This window comes from Taudactylus pleione, unplaced genomic scaffold, assembly GCF_031769625.1.
Source record: "Taudactylus pleione unplaced genomic scaffold, aTauple2 ptg000296l, whole genome shotgun sequence".
NCBI classification, from domain to species: domain Eukaryota; kingdom Metazoa; phylum Chordata; class Amphibia; order Anura; family Myobatrachidae; genus Taudactylus; species Taudactylus pleione.
Window position 1 is genome coordinate 2,690,702 of NW_028284698.1, and position 17,889 is coordinate 2,708,590.

A 17,889-nucleotide genomic window follows, 5' to 3' on the forward strand; every position below is an offset into this window, starting at 1 on the left:
TCGCCTAAGGAAAAAAATGGGCGTTGTCACTTAAAAATGGGGCGTCTCAACATGACACACCCCTTTATTTTCATGCTGAACATTCCTATCCATATGCACCTTAACCCCAGTAGTACCCCTTATACAGTACCCCCAGTATGCAGTTGTGGTCCCTCTTATGCAGGCCCATAGTAGTGCCCCTTATACAGTATCCCCAGTAGTGGTCACCCTTATACAGCCCCCAATTAGTTCCCCTTACTCAGTGCCCCCAGTAGTGGTCCACCCAAATGCAGTGCCCTATGTAGTGTTCCCCCTTATGCAGTGCCCCCAGTAGCAGTCCCCACAATGCAGTGCACCCAGTAGTGGTATCCCCTTATGCAGTGCCCTTTATATAGTGCCCCCAGAAGTAGTCCCCCCCCTATGCAGTGCCCTTTATATAGTGCCCCCAGCAGTAGTCCCCCCCACCCCCCATGCAGGTTTCCCAGTAGTGGTCCCCCTTATGTAGGCACCCAGTAGTGATCCCCCCTATCTAGTGCCCCCTGTAGTGGTCCCCACAGTGCCCCTAGCAGTAAGCCCCTTATATAGTGCCCACAGCAGTAGTCCACCCCTCCCATGCAGTGCCCCCAGTAGTGGTCCCCCTGATGCAGGCTCCCAGTATTGACCCCCCCTATCCAGTGGTCCCTGTAGTGGTCCTTCCTGTTATTGCCCCCAGTTGTGGTCCCCTCAGTGCAGTGCCCCTAGTAGAAGGCCCCTTTTATAATGCCCCAGTAGTAGTTCCCCCCCCAAGTAGTGGTCCCCAGTTGAGGTTCCCCCTCCCGATTAAGTGCCCCCTGTAATAGCCCCCCCCAGTAGAGGTCCTCCCAATAATGGCACCCCCAGTAATAGCCCCCCCAGTAGAGGTCCTCCTAATAATGGTGCCCCCATTAATAGCCCCCCCAGTAGAGGTCCTCCTAATAATGGTGCCCCCAGTAATAGCCCCCCCCAGTAGAGGTCCTCCTAATAATGGTGCCCCCAGTAACAGCCCCCCCAGTAGAGGTCCTCCTAATAATGGTGCCCCCAGTAATAGCCCCCCCAGTAGAGGTCCTCCTAATAATGGTGCCCCCAGTAGTAGCCCCCCCCCGTTGTGCCTCCACCCCAGTAGAGGTCCCCCCAGTGGTAGCCACCCCCGTTTATATAAAAACATACTTACCTGAATCCACGCTGCTGCTGCTCCTCCAGTCCGTGACGCCACCCGCCAGTCCTCCCGGGCTGGCGCGCTCAGCATAATGGGACAGACGTCATGACGTCTGTCCCATTACCCACTGCAGGAGCCGGACGTAAGTCCGGCTCTTCCAGTGGGTGCTGCAGCAGTCAATGAGAGTCTATTTGACTCTCATTGGCTGCTGTTTAACACACGCATCGCCACCAGCGCTGGTGGTGATGCGTGTGTTATGCACAGCCTGAGCCCGCCTCCTGGCGCTATTGGGCAAGCGCTCAGGGGGAGGGAAACGGGCTCAGGTGTGCAGCACAGGACCGGCGCTAGGATTCCAGCGCCGGTCCTGTGCTGCACACCTGAGCCCGTTTCCCTCCCCCTGTGTAAATGTGTAGCGCTGACCGCACTCATTGCGGTCGGCGCTACACTGGTGGCTAACTAGGGCGGGCCGGACCGTGGTCGGCGTCCCACAGCGCCCAGGGCACGCACCCTGCCCGACCCTTCCTAGTTATGCCACTGGCTATGAGGTGCTATAGGGGAGATTTAGCAAAGCTTGGAGGGTGAAAAAGTGGATGGAGTTAAAGAACAAACCAATCAGCTTTTAACTGTCAGTTTACAGGCTGTGCTTGAAACAAATGACAATTAGAAGCTGATTGGTTGATATTTTATATCTCTCCACTTTTTCTCCAAGATTTGATAAATCTCCCCCTAAGTCACCAATCACATTCTGTAAAAATTATCTAAAAAAATAAAATCGGGTCCCTGGTTGTCATGGATTACAGCAGCAGTTATCAGTGTTGTGCACAAGTTTTTATCAGTGCAAACTGAATTAATGAAACACATCATTAAAGAGAAACACTGTTTCTGGATATTGAAAATAAGGAATACAAAAATAAACCTCATATTGTGAAACAGAAATGTAGAAAATACATAGTATGCAAAAAATGATTTCACCATGTCACCTCCATGCCCTTCCTCTTTGTAGAGGCTGATGAGATTGTGCTCACAGTGATGAGATTGTGCTGAGATATAAATATCATTCTGAGAAATGGTCTCCGCTTTAACCATAGTCCTTTCTGATATTGGGAAATGTAATAGAATTGCTAAACCTGAACACATTTAATGGCCTTAGAAAATCTATAATATGACAAGTATGTCTACATATTTGATAATGACTGCAGGGGTGCAGAGAGGACTGTGTGTGTACGTGGGGGGGACAGCTACTTATTATCCGGACCTGGGCTTGATAGAGGGGCCTGATATGGGCCCAGGGAAGCCGAGCGCCCCATCACCACTTACCAGCAGCACCTGTGTCTCTCCAGCCCAGCACACGCTGCGAAGACACTTGGTGCAGTTAAGTCACAAAGTCCGTGGCGCGTCGAACAGGCTATTTGGTGCAATTAGAGCTAAGGTGTATGAGTACTTATCTGAATGTCCTGTTAAAGCTCTTTAGCATGTTCTATGTGATTGGAAAGAGGGTAATGAGGAATTGGGTCTAGCAGTAGGGAGGAAGTTTTTATTAAAGGGGTGTGTGTGGGGGGAAGGGGACATAGGATAATTAAACCTTGACATGTAGTGAATAGAAACGTTTACTTCTATGATGCTCCTTCTTTGGTATTACCTAATATGCCCTAATGAGAACACAGCACCAGCATTAAAAAGTTCAGTTCAATTTAGGTTTTTGTTCAAGGTTTCAATTGAAACATTTAAAATAGTTTAACTTTAAATGTAACTAAAATGTAACTTATACATTTATTATATTATTACAGATGTGTCCTCATACACATAGCATCTATGTGCCAGACAGCGCAGGACACCCATCGGCACTGAGCCGCTTCAAGGGATGTAGTGTACCATCTTTTCAGGGCCGGATTAAGGCTTGTGGGGGCCCCAGGGCAACTAAATTGTGGGGGCCCCTTCAAGCCACACGAAGCTTCCCCCTTCCCCCTAAGCCTTCTGCCCTCCCTCCCCCAAAGCCTCCGCCTCTGACTGTGCCGCTGCATACATTAATAGCGAATCGCGGCAGTGAGCCTCAATCCGGGAACAGGTGCCACTAGACACCTGTTCTCGGCAGGGTCACACTGACCCTGTGTGGGGGCCCCTCCATGTGTGGGGGCCCAGGAACGATCGCCCCTGTCGCGCCCCCCCCCCCCTTAACCCGGCCCTGCATCTTTTGCTTTGAATTTTGTGTCTTATTTGCATCACATACACAGTGAAAAGCAGCTCACAATGTACAGAGACGCTAGGCTGTGACTTTCACTAACAGGAGTTTGTGTGAGAGAGAGCCATGTCTGCTGCATCAAAGCCCTTCGTACACCTTTCAGCCTCAGTCACACACAGATATATAAATGTGGCAAATCAAATTTATCAGTGTAATCTAGCAGAGTAGTTTTGTCGCTTCCAATTGTTTTATACTTGTGAATAGGATGCACATTTTGAGCGGTTAAGATTCTTACGCGACAAAGTCACATAGGACCTGGCACGCCGACACGGGCTGTTTGGCGTGACTGAAGCCACAGTGTACGAGGGCACTTCTGTACCTATCCTGTTTTAATAAGCAGCCTATTTAAAATGGAGAAGACAGTATACTGAAGAGGCAGGTATTTCATTGCCAAACATTAATTAAAATATTTTTTTTATAATAAAATAGATGACAAGTTCAATGACATTTAGATTTAACAGAGCCTATTTAAAAATTGTGCTTCATAGGTTTTCTTTTAATAATGTGGGGAAAGTTGTACAAATGTGCCGCCTGTAAGAAACCTTAAAATGGCAGTATACGGTATGGCTGTAGAACTAGCTCTCCACAAACAAAACCATGTAGTAAGTCAGTGCTGTAACATTTTTCATAGAGCTGTGGTTATGAAGTGTGGTCACCATGACAGGATTACATCCAGAATGTTTTGCTGTGACCTCTACACTGTCAGGTCTCCAGTGCAGCAGCAGCTAAACTCTAAAAGTATCTATCTATCTATCTATCTATCTATCTATCTATCTATCTATCTATCTCTATCTAATCAGGGCAGCAATCCAGTTGATCAAAGGCAGCTGTCACTGATGCTCTCCAAAGGAACTCTTAAGCAAGCACCCCAATACAAATAGAAGCAAGGCGTCACTCAGGTCAATAATACACCACACAGCTGGGATATATCAATTCTAACGTTTAAATGTCATTAAATTGTCATCGGGTATTATTGACCTGAGTGCCGCCTTGCTGTTATTTATATATATATATATATATATATATATTAGAGATGAGCGGTTTGGATTCCTTGAAATTCAAAAACACACCAGAACTTTCGGGATCCGAGGCGATCCAAGCCACAGCTCAGATCTCCCTGCCTGTCTCCGATCCCTAGCCGACCCAAAACCTTGAGATCCCGCTGTCAGATCTTGCGGTTTTGGCTTGGACTCCAATTTCAAAATTCCCATTGAAATCAATGGGCTGACCGGTGATTGGCTGAGAGAGTCTGTCAGCGCTTCCACATAGACTTAAATGGGGCAGACGGATGCAAAACGGCCAGCACCCTCACACTGCCGACATAGGCAGACAACTTTGCACTGAGGACACTGCCGGCACTCCTGCACTGCCAACACTGCTGAAACTCCTGTGCTGACAACACTACTAGCACTCCTGCACTGCCGACATCACCAGCACTCCTGCACACGGCTGCCACCCCTGCACTCATAAAAGGGTTGTCAGCTTACCGCAAAACTGAGGACCGTCAGACAGCTGATCGCCTGTATACAGGAGATCAGTCATCCAATGGATCTCAGCTTTGAGAGGTGGAACAGAGCTCAGGGGGAGGCAGGACAGACAAGAAGGGATGGATGGAGCTAGGAATAGGCGGGTAGGAACTAGGTGGAGGTGGGATGGAGCAGAGGAGGCTGATGTCTGGGATTGTTTACCCTCCAGAACAATCCCAAAAGAGTGTTGGCTCAATGGGGGTGCCTCTGCTACAGTATATACTGCTGGGGATTGGGAAATGGTCCTTGCAGGGGCTGGCTGGCAATTTGTTCTTGGAGGGCAAGAACTCAACACTGGCCCGTGAGCAGCGACCCAAGATCAAAACATGGATAGACCACAGGGGCTGATTTATCAAAGGTGAAAGAAGCCCTTTTGCTGGAGAAAATAGGGTTTTTTGAAGGCTAAAAGAATTTATTGTAACTTCTCCCTATAAATTGGGTTACCATCAGTGATAATCCACTTTGGGGGAACTTATTTGTCAAACTTTGAGGCAGGTCTCCCTGTTTTGATCCTCAGGTGACAAAAAAAAATATTTTTATGCAATGCAGTACTGTTTGAATGGATAAAAAAGAGGTAGGTGGAGTACTTCACAATTATATTAATTTACCCATTAAAAAATAACTGTCACATTTAGAGCATTTAAAAAATATATATTATAAACTAAAAAAAAAAGCTAAAAAAATACTGATAGTGGTTCAGACTTATATGGCCTGTAACCTCAATTCAAATGCAAGAGCGAGCACAGATAGATCTTCCATATGAAATGCATGGCACCATCCATAGGGACTAAATAAACACTAACTTCAATATATAAGCAATCATGTGCAAAGACAAGTAATGAAGCTGAACAAAATAATAATATTCAGAGACACAAATACCTCTATGTTATCAACCTACAACTGAACAGTAAAAGGCATTATGAAGCCTATATATCAAATAGATCACCCAAATAGTCCAATGAGGAAACATTTAGAGGGGTATTCAATACGGGAGCGAAAAGTTCGTGCTGGACTTTTCGCTTCACATCGGAGATTTTTCAGGGATAAAGTATCGGGCGCGCGCCCGCTTTATCCCCGTATTCAATATCAAATCTACGAAAATGGGACCTGGCGAAGTGCGATTTGCGATAAACTACAAAATTTTCCTTGAAAAAATTGTAGGACCCCCCTAAGGTTGTAAAAAGATTGGGGATCACTATGGGTACCCCCGTTTTAGCCTGCAAATGAAAGTCAGGAATTTAAATAGCCGCAGCAGGTGTTTTTTTCCCAACATTGAAGAAGTGTTGCAGAAGAGCACTTAGGTTATATCTTTCATTTTTTTAAGTGATCCCATCAAATTTGGGGTACATGATAATGGGTACTAGCATATTTTTATGTCCCTAAAATACGTTTTTAAAAATTCTGCAACTAGCCTATTCTAGAATACACCTGCCGCATACTTGCAGAATAGCCCTGAACCTATTTCCCTATTTTTAAACACTTTTTTCCCTTTTTTTTTTTTCAACCCCAAATTTTTAAATTAATTTTTTGGGGTTTACCTATTTTTTTTTTTTATTTTTTTTTTGACACAGTTATTTTTAAAATGTCATTCCCAGGGGTGCAGGCTATTTTTTTTAAGTCTGCACTTTTTTTCGCCACCTATTCAGTGGTGAAAAGTTATCCCCGTTTTTTTTTAAAGACTTTTCGAACCTGCGAAAAGTCTTAGAAATTGAATACAGTGTAAAACTAAAACCTGCGATAATGACGTCATAGGTGTGATATTAACGCAAAAACTGAGTTTTCGCTCCATATTGAATTCCCCTAATAGTATTATAATATCTACAATCTACTCCAAAGGTTGTAGAGCTGTTACAGTACCTCTCCCACTTGATACCCCTGGAATCACAGGCACGCCCAGCAGAGGAGGAGCAGGAGCCGACAGAGTGAAATGAAATGCAAGTCTACCTGCTGCTGCTGGGAGGCAGAGCTAATTGAGCTCTGTCATTATGCAGGGCTTCTGTAAGCTACGGGAGCCCTGTAGGAGGACCAGTCTCACTTAACTATAGTAAATGTCACAGCCGCCCGCATAGGTTGTACATAGGCAGCAGTATCAAGTGTTATAGTGCCAGCCGGACTCTGGACCAAAAGTGTTCTAAATCGGTCTGGGCCCCCTGCCACCCGCTTAGTCCGCCCCTGGTGGCTGCGGGTGTTAAACATTTTTCTATTTTGTTATTAAGACACAGAGTGTGCTCTGACCGGGAGCATTCGCCTGAAGCACGAGCTCCGCCCTCGCTACGCTCCTGACTACATACTAACAAGCAGCAATGAAGTTTACATTTAAAAAATAAAAATAAAAAATTCTATATCAAATACCATAATTTCACCAAAATCTAAATTGGTAATAATTCCATCAAAAACATGGCAATTTTTAAGACATGGGGATCAATTCTATTAGGTGCGAATTGTGAGTAGCGAGTTTGTTTCTTGAAACTCGCAGACTTCGTACTAATGCACGCTACCCAGAACTCTCCAATCCAATTGAAAATGCCTATTCGTGGTACTCACAGCGGAGGGGGGCGAATTGACTGTCAACTGAGATGTGAGAGAAGTGCATGAGTGGGGAGACCATCCTGGACCCCCCAAAATGGATAATTTAATTAGCAGGACCATATAGAAGGTTGTTTGTGGGTATTAGGAAGGTACTGTAGACAAGGGTGCAGAGGGGGGGGGGGAAGGTACTAATTACCGGGTCCCGGGCTTGCTGGAGGGGCCCAAGGCCACCCCCCTCCTCCCTGGCAGCTCAGCAGCCCAGCACATGCTGCTGTGTGCTGAGCTGCAAAGGGAGACTGCTTGCTGCACCAGCAGCAGCCTACTCTGCCTGTGGGGTGGTAGCGATCATCCTGATCGCACCTCCCCCTGGATATGCGCTTGGCTGTGGGTCTCACAGTACCCCCTCCCCAGCGAACAATGTTTTTTTCCTTTTTTTTCCTTAAGAGGGCATGGCCACGCCTCCCATGGGTAGGCAACGCCCCTTCACCTAGGCCCGGCCTGGCTCTTGGCAGTGATGACTGTTTTGAAATCGTGTCAAATGGCTGATTCGTGTTTTTTTTTTTTTTTAATGCAAAAAAATTCTAAAAAGCAAACTTTTTCATTTAATGTCAAACGAATGAAACGAAAAATGTGAAAGTTTAACATTTCCACCAGAAGTTTCTTTTTCCCACTGTTCAGTGCTACTGTATACTACAATATGAAAGTTTCTCTTGAAAAACCCATCAACAGTTTATTTGATGTCTACACATATGCTCATGTTCACTACAAGCAATGTGCAGGGTTAGCATGCTTTCCACCCTATAATACTGGAGCACCTGCAATAATATTATTTTTAGCATTCTTTTTGTAAAAGAGAGTGCAATCCTGCAGTTACAATGCAGTATACAAATGCACTAAAAGAGCAGACTGATCATATGTATCTACAGCTGGAAATCCTAATTCCCTTGGGGTGTAGAAAGCATTTCAACAATAACTCTTCCCCAGTAACCTATTAGGAAGTGATTCTTACACAGTCAGCATACTTCCTTTAGGAAAGTCTGGTGAGTCCAGTGTTTATCAGAATAGGAGATGACTAATGACACAGAATTTGTTTTCACATGAGCCTGATGCGCTTCCTTTGTGAAAAAAATGTGCCTTGTTTAAAAGAATAAAAAAAAAGACTCACTCTATAGTCATATGTTGAGTCTGGATTCTCATCACATGCTATGACCTCGGGTGCCATCCAGTACGGGGTTCCAATAAATGTGTTTCTTCTCCCTATAGTTCTGTCCAATTGGGCACTTACACCAAAGTCAACTGCAAAAAAACAAAAGCAGTATAAAGCACGGCCAGGCATTCAGATCCCAGCACATAGGAAAGCATGCCACAGATATGCAGCTAACAACTCCTGGAAGCCAAGCCAAGTGGGTTTTTATGTTTCTGTGCGGGGAATACAATTGTAAAAGCTAGGGAAATTGTATAATAAATCAACTGAACATTCAGCACAACCTATTTTTGGTCTAGACAAAAGCCTCTTTTCCCTCTCACATGCACACACAAGTTTAATTCTTCGAAGAACTTTTGTGAGTGATAGATACCAGCGTATAGCTCATTCAAACTAATTGCTTTGCGGGGGTAACTAATTCTAAAATAGTATCTTTGTGGTGACGAAAATAAAAGAAATGTCACATTTTCCCGGGCAACCATCAATTATGTATTTATACAGATCTATCAAGCTGCTGTTGCTTGCCACGCTGTACCTGAAATGTTTTATAATCATCTCTAAACAGATGAACATGCTGAAATAATTGCCTGGGGAGAAGCTGTCTAAATATAGTAGACTATTAAAAGACCAAGAGGTAAAGTAATGGCTGGTTTCTATAATATAACATAAGCAATTTAGTCAACTGTGGTTGTATTCTACACTTGCCGTATAATACACTGTAGAGTACACCCCTGTATTATTTGCACTACTGATTAGCTCTGGGGGTTGTGCTTGATGAAAATGGTTGTAAGTGGGAAGACCAATAGGAAGTTGCAAACTACCATTGGCGCCTTTCTATTGGTCAGTGCGGTCAAACCCCGTTAGGTGTGCACACAGCTCTGGTTAGTGCTGGAGCTGTACAGAGTGACAAATAGGCACAAAGGAAATTATACCTCCAAGGCCTTGCTTTAATAAGGTTTGGGGTGTTACAGGGTAATTGCAGTTTGTATTCTGGTCTGCTGATCTTCTGTAGCCTATAAATGATTTAGTGAGGGGTAGGGGTTTAGATGGAGTCATATATATTGGGGGTTAGGCTGATTTAGGTCTCTTTGTCTGAAGAAAATGTACCCACCCTCCCGCCCCCTTTTTGCTGTGTTTGTGTTGTTTGTTGAGTGTGGTCCTTGTTGGTGGTGGTAAAGCAGTGACGTGCGGTGAGATCAATGGCTGGGGAGCCTGTCTCACCCCCTACTCTCTGTAACTCTCCCCTCACTACACTAAGCGTCAGTGTCCATTAATTTTCCTATCTGCTTCACTGTGTCTTCTCTTGCTGCTGCTGACTGAGTGACGATCTCTAAACACTGCAGTGCACTTCCTGGCCACATGACACACTCAAGGTATAAATCAGTGCTCAAGGCATGCCCCCCATACTCAGAGGCATGACTCTATTAGCTCTCTTTCTTTGCAGCTTACTGTCCGTTTGTGGCTCCACTCCCAGCTCTGCAAGCAGTGTCTGACTATACAGAAACGAGGCTGAGCTATTGCTGCCTCATCTCTCATCTCCCTGCAGTGCCAGTGAGCTCCACAAAGCTGGTGAGTGTTAACTCTAAAAATTATTACAATAAACAAAGAAGATGTTTATAAGTTATAAATATCTTATTTGTATTATTCTAATAATTTTTATATCAAATCTCAGGAGTATGACAGGGAAGGCTCTGCCTCCCTTGCCTACCCATCCCTGCTGTAAAGCACAGTAAACAATGGGCAGTTTGGCCCTAGCCTTGGTTGAGTACATGTGCAGGATAATGTTTGCCTGTACTATAGTCTGCGTTTTGTTTTGTTTTTTGTTTACCCCCCAAAAATTTAATGTACAATTAATATATTCCACTTTAATGTGCCAAATCATTAGCTCTTTACTGTTTATTATTTAGTAGTATAAACTTATATAAGTGAAGGTTATAGGTCGATTGGAGGTTTACAAGCCACACTGGGGCCCCTGAAAATGCTCCGCTAAGGGGAAGTGCAGCTCGGATCAACTTTAACATTTAACTGGAAATATAGATTTAAAATCCGTGTAGTTGTGACTATTTTACTGTATAATATTACACTCATTCTGGTCAAAGGTAAACTAGCAGTTATTAATTATCTCCTTATAAATAAAGGTTATTGATGCCCAGAATGATGAGCACAATTACTGAGCAATAATACATGACTGTATCAACAATATCTCTATAGTGTTAGATGATATACTTTGCAAGCAGCCAGATACATGTGAAGCTATGGGTTGTGAAAACATCCGGGGCGTTAGAGAGACACTTTGGTTAATTTTATAACTAGGGTGTGTCAAACAGAAACCATCCAGCATCCTGTTTCTTTTAACAGTGAATATGTGCATTGATTTTTTGACCTCAACTAACTGTATTACCAGAAATAAGCATATATTGAAAAGCTGTGTAAGATATAGGCAAATCTATGCAGCCAAAGTATATGCAGCAATTTGTTATAGCCAGTTCCTCTAAAAAGAGATGGCAAAATAATTAACCCTGATCTTCACTCAGTACTTGCTCTACATGTTTGAAGTTTGTGCATTGCCTTGGCTTCCGTTGGACCAGCAGCTTCATACATAATAAACATTTGTTCTATATTTTTTTGTTTCAAAGGAATAATGGTGTAAGGAACTTGTTACATGGTGGAGAGCGGCACTCACATTGACCAATGCACAATTGGCAGTGTCTGTGATGTTGCAGCTCTGCAACCCCATGCAAATATGTCAGAGCTGTGATCCTGATGGGAGTGACTGAGGGTTTGGTTTTAAATGCCGACATACTCAGAGCTCTCCGGGTCTTCCCCATTATCCAGCATGGCAATGAGCACCCCGCGTTCATTGTAGTGCGAGTCAGAGAAAAGTAAAAAGCGGTTTTGCTCTTCATCTTGGGCAGCAGCCCATGTTCATGATAGGAAAGAGAGGGTCATTGGATAACAGATTATCCAAATATGCCAACAACAACCAATCCTGGTAGCATTAGCTTACAGATAGATGGGAAACGGAAAACAAAACCACTAAACTATGATTACTAGACTTGGGGGACCTGAGGAAGTCAAATCACAGGTCCAAATAAGCCAGCCACGCGCAATAATGTTATAGCGCCATACCTTCTACAAGTAGCACAGTGGCTGGGGCCAGTACTCAGGACCCCTGTGATACTCAGGGAGTAAGAAGAGGATAGTTTTTTTTTTATTGCAGTTTTCCCAATACTGAACTAGACAGTTACTAGGAAAATGAATAAGGTGGTGATACAGTCTGTGGATGATGGCAAGGGTTCTCACGCACTCCGCTGGCCCACACCCTGCATTAGCTTTGCAACCTATGGTTCATTTTTTATATATATATACATATATATATATATATTTTTTTTTTTTTTTTCAAAATATGATGGGATACAGGAAGGTGAAAAGGCGAGGAAGGGATTACTCTCTGGTTCATATTCAGTTATGTCTTGAACTCATATATACTTAAATAAGCAGTAAAATATATATTGTTTTTATAAGTAAAACACATGGGGCATGTGGGACACTGCAAGGTAATACTACTTTATGATTAATTATGAGCATATTTAGTAATAGATAATCAGTTTGCAAAATAAGGGAGATACATTTTGTGTTTCTCAGAACTCTACTACTCTTCTTTCTTATGAGTGTGTAAGTCCTTAGAAAAATTAAATCACTGAACCACGCCCCTAACGCTGATTGGTACTAGTTCCTATCCATTGATATTGAGAGAATCACTCTACGTGTCAATTGCTCCCCCTCGTATCCACAGGAGGAAAGTACGCAGTAAAGTGCTTACGACTGCAGAGAAAAAAGTGCTGGGAAATGTAAATAAAGTCACGAAATGTGCTGACAATAAAGCACCTGATGATATGTCACCCGATCCCGCTGATCAGGCCAAATATTATTCACATCTGCCAGTGTGTACCCACTATGTGCGAGCATGTGCGCTCCTGTGGGTCATCCATTGGTGGTCGTTCGGCCTGCATGTAGAGCCAATGGAACAACTCAGATGCTGACGCCAGCTTAGTGGATGGAGCCGGTGCCAGATATATCGGGCGGGCGGTTACCACATCGTGCAATGTGTATCTCCCGCCCGATATATCGCGCAGTCAGGCGTCTCATCGCCGGGTACACACATCGGCAAATGTGTACCCAGCTTTAGTCAGCACTTACAACTGTCCGCGTGCCACGGGTTGCTGCCCACATTGCCTAAGATAAGAACCCAGGGTTACACCACTAATTTGCAGAAGACAACTTTTGGAAAATATTAAAATTTTCACTGTTTATCCACTTTTAATATTCATTATACACAAATCCAACTCTTCAGGAGCATTTGTTATACAAGTGATGTTGAAAAATTTAGAATGATTGGACTTGTAAGATTGATAAAATAAGATAACTTGTAAACAAAATCATCACTTGTTATTGCAATTAAAATATCATTGTCCTCTAATTCCAACAAAACTACATTCATCAGTGTATCCACAATTTGTTTAATGAACAATTAAGAAACTGTTGTGAAAATCGCAGAAATTTAGCATATTCTAGTATTTACAAAGGGCCCTATTATCTTGGTAGAACTTTAACACTTGTAAAGTGCTTAGAAAGGAAATGATGATTGCAGTTTATATACTACACAGGGAGGGGGATCTTTGTAGCTCTTTTTATGTTCTGCGAACGTTCCTATTTATTTTGTATGATGACATAGGTGCATGTCTGCATTGCGCTGTGAAATTGGTCTGTGCCTACTTTCTGGGATTGTACAAAAATGTCACTTCAAGGTTCTACCAGCTAGGGGCTCCATGTAATACTGACTCTTATTACCAGCGGCATATTTCATTTAGTGATATTAACAAATATGTCATTGGTATTTAATATTACTTGCTCCTCCTGTGAGGTTCAGCAATGTCCCCCTCCTTGACGGCATCCTCCGCTCTGTTGCCAGCATCAGGGTGTTGTGTCCTGCGCATGTGTGACAGCCAGTCTGTGCATGCACATTACACTATCACCTTGCGGGAACTCAGCAATGCTGGAAAGGTTGTTGCTGGGACCCAGTGGCGTAACTAGGGTATATGGAGCCCAGTGCAAATTTCAAAATGGAGCCCCCCCCTATGTGTGCGCGCCACAAAACGGGCGTGGTCACAAGGGCGTGGCCACTTATAAATGGGGCATGTCAACATGACACACACCCCTATCTCATCACTCTGAACATTCCTTTCCATTCCATATGCACCTTAATGCAGTGCCCCCAGTAGTGGTCCCCCTTATGCAGGCCGCCAGTAGTGCCCCTTATACAGTACCCCCAGTATGCAATGTCTCCGGTAGTGATCCCTCTTATGCAGGCCCTCAGTAGTGGTCCCCCTTATGCAGCCCCCCATTAGTTCCCCTTGTACCCCCAGTAGTGGTCCCCCATATGTGAGCCCCCAGTAGTGATGCCCCTTATGCAGTGTCCCCAGTAGTGGTCCCCCTTATGCAGGCCCCCAGTAGTGCCCCTTATACAGTGCCCTCAGTAGTGATCCGCCTTATGCAGTGCCCCATGTAGTGGTCCGCCCTATGCAGTGTCCCCAGTAGTGGTTCCCCTTATGCAGGCCCCCAGTAGTGCTCCTTATACAGTGCCCCCAGTAGTGGTCTCCCTTATGCAGGGCCCCAGTAGTGATTCCCCTTATGCAGTGCCCCATGTAGTGGTCCGCCCTATGCAGTGCCCCTAGTAGTGGTCCCCATTATGCAGGCCCACAGTAGTGCCCCTTATACAGTGCCCCCAGTAGTGGTCTCCCTTATGCATGCAAGTAGTGATCCCCCTTATGCAGTGCCCCATGTAGTGGTCCCCCCTATGCAGTGCCCCCAGCAGTGCCCCTTATACAGTGCCCCCAGTAGTGGTTCCCCTATTGCAGGCTGGTCCCCCCCTATCCAGTGCCCCTTATACAGTGCCCCCAGTAGAGGTCCCCCTTATGCAGGTCCCCAGTAGTGTTCCCCCCCTATCCAGTGCCCCTTATACAGTGCTCCCTGTAGTGGTCCTCCCTGTTCAGTGCCCACAATAGTCCCCCCATGCAGTGTCTCCAGTAGTGGTCCCATAAGCAGTGCCCCAGTAGTAGCCCACTCCTCAGTAATGCCCCCAGTAGTGGTCCCCCCGATGCAGTGGCCCAGTAGTAGCCCCCTCTCCAGTAGTGCCTCCCCCCGATGCAGTGCCCCCAGTAGTAGTCCCGCCAGTAGTAGTCCCCAGCAGAGGTGTCCCCCCAATGCAGTGCCCCAGTAGTAGCCCCCTCCCCAGTAGTGCCCCCACCCGATGCAGTGCCCCCAATAGACAAACACACGAGTAAAAAAAAAAAAATACCACTTACCTTAAGCCCCGCTCCGGCTCCTGCTCCCGCCGTCGTCCGCACCACCGTAGTCCTCCCGGGCTGGCACGCTCTGCATTATGGAAGAGACGTCATGACGTCTCTCCCATTACCCACTGCAGGAGCCGGAAGACGGAGCTCATGAGTGAGCTCCAGCCTGGCTCTTGCAGTGGGCGCAGCAGCCAATGAGAGTCTTTCTGACTCTCATTGGCTACTGATTAACACACACATCGCCGCCGGGCAGCGGAAATGTGTGTGCAGCAGCAGCCAATGAGAGTCTGTCTGACTTTCCGCTGGTTAACACACATATCGCCGCCGTGCTGGCGGCGATGTGTGTGTAAATACACCAGCTGGAGCCCGCCTCCCACCCTCCGCCTGGCGCTATTGGGTAAGCCCTCAGGGGGAGGGAAGGGGATCTGCTGTGTGTGCAGCACAGGACCGGCGCTGGGCGCAGGAAAGCCTAGCGCCGGTATTGAGTAAATGTGTAGCGCTGACTGCACTCACTGCAGTCGGCACTACACTGGCTATCTAGGACAGGCCGGTACCGTGACAGTCGGTGCCCCCCTGCGCCACAGGTCCCACGGCACATGCCCCGGTGGCCCTGCCCTAGTTACCCCACTGCTGGGACCCCATTGCCAGCAGTGGGGACTGTATCGCCATCTATAGATGGCATAAGTGGTAAAGTGACAAACACGGTAAGCTAAGTAAGTTAAATGCTGAAAGGAGGACACAACCCTTTTAGCGAGGCCTAAAGGGGCTATGACGCGTTGTTAAATGGGGTCCTAGATCTTTAGGACCATTCGTTAACTGTAACTTTAAAATTTTTTATATCAAAATACTGCTCAATTTGGCCCCATTTATCGCTATAATAACGGAATCCTGATTATCTTTATTTCATATAACACAGTTGTCATTTGAATGTGTTTTTTCTTATTACAATAGGTGAATTGTGCCTACAAATGTGCTTTTCACATATAAAGGGCAGTATGACAGCTGCTGTATAAATAGAGCTTTAGAAATAAACGATAATACTAAACTGCTCCTAGATGGCAAATTATCCTTTCCAGTGTTGATGTGTAAAAAATATATTACTTTGTAGGGAGAAAAACAAGGCTCTGGTCTACTGTTAAACAGGCAATGCACCTGTATATTTGCACTTTCTACATCTTTTGTATCTTATTTAATTATCTCATCTCGTAAAACAAACACTTAACCTATATATTTTCAAAATAAACTTCTGGTGAAATCTTAAGCCGGGTAAACACCAGGGATATGTTGTCCGATCAGGCGGATCGGATGACATGTCATCCACATTGGGCAGTGTGTACCCGCTGTGTCACTGACGATGCGTGCTCCCACGCATCGTCAGCGACATCGCCTGTGTACACACTTGCCGATGCCGGGACCTGACGAAAGATAGATCAGCTGGGTAAACATTGTTAAATGAGTACCCAGCATTATTCATGAATAAATCAAGAATATTTCTGTGCCTGAGGCATAACACCCAACATTGGGACAGGCCATGGCTATGACATGTGGCAGTTGGTATTGGATATACCACCCATACCACCCAACATTGGGACAGGGCATGGCTGTGTCATGTGACAGTTGGATGTACCACTCATACCACCCAACATTGGGACAGGGCATGGCTGTGTCATGTGACAGTTGGATGTACCACTCATACCACCCAACACTGGGACAGGGCATGGCTGTGTCATGTGACAGTCGAATTTACCATCCAACATTGGAACACGGCATGGTTGTGTCATGTGACAGTCAGATTTACCACCCATACCACCCAACATTGGGACAGGGCATGGCTGTGTCATGTGATAGTTGGATTTACCACCCATACCACCCAACATTGGGACAGGGCATGACTGTGTTGTGATAGTTGAATTTATCAAGACACCGCCATTATTTTATTTTTCTGAATGCTGCAGTTGATTACCTCCCTGCAAACCTGAAGTAATGGGCAAAGGTTAGGAAGTATGGTCTGATGCAGTGTGCTGGCCCCACCCCCTGAACACATTACATCATAATGTCGCGCTGAGGAGGCAGGGCCACTAGCACCGGGAAGTATAGCACTTCATGGAGCTTTCACAGGACATTCCCGACAGCCGTACAGGCTGCAGGGTGCATGCCTAGAGCATCCAAAGAACATTTCGGGCAGCACTGATGCTGGTTGCAGAGTGCTGTTTCAGGCAGGAACCATGGGGCAGCAACGATGCCGCTGACAGAGCATTCTGGGCCTGATTCAGACCCGGTCGCAAGTGCTGAGTGCACTCCGTCGTGCGCATGCGCGAGACCCGGATAGAGATGGGCAATCCGTTGCTCGTAGTCTCACACCAAAGGGGGCGTGCTGTTGATGTTGAGTGACAGCACGTTCCCTTTGGTGGGCGGGTCGGGGGGGTGGCTGCCCAGACGGAGGCCTGCCGTTTGGGGGCGGCCCCACTGACATCACTATGTTTGAGTCGAAAGCTCTCAGGGGCTTGCGGCCACGAGACCGTACCACAAGGGTCTCGTCGCAAGCCCGATGGTCGCTTTGCTGTTGCAACCCACAGCAATGCGAGCGGCCAGGAGGCAGCTCCATAAAAATAAAAAAAAAAGACGCCCTTATTCAGAGCGAGCGTTCTGTCAGAGCGACCGGCTCCGAATCAAGGCCTCTGTCCGACGGCACCACTCGCACCCCTCCCAGTTATGGCCCTGGACTGAAGTTATGTTCTCAAATTATTGCTTGGTAAAAACAATCAAAGTTAATTTAATTGTATGATATTTTGTTTGCCAAGGAAGCAACTTATCTCAATAAGTACAAGCAGACATAGGAATTATGTGTATTTTGAAAAATATGATAGCTCTTAATTACCATTTAA

The 17,889-nt window shown here is 45.6% G+C and overlaps 1 protein-coding gene across 1 annotated transcript in view; it reads right to left on the reverse strand.

The window, feature by feature from the left end:
* The window catches only part of NRK (Nik related kinase), a 297,272-nt gene that overhangs the window by 193,545 nt on the left and 85,838 nt on the right, over window positions 1-17,889 (reverse strand). The window contains exon 7 of the mRNA XM_088482879.1: window positions 8,613-8,743. Coding sequence (XP_088339005.1) covers window positions 8,613-8,743 — 131 coding nt within the window. The remainder of the gene's footprint in view (window positions 1-8,612; window positions 8,744-17,889) is intronic.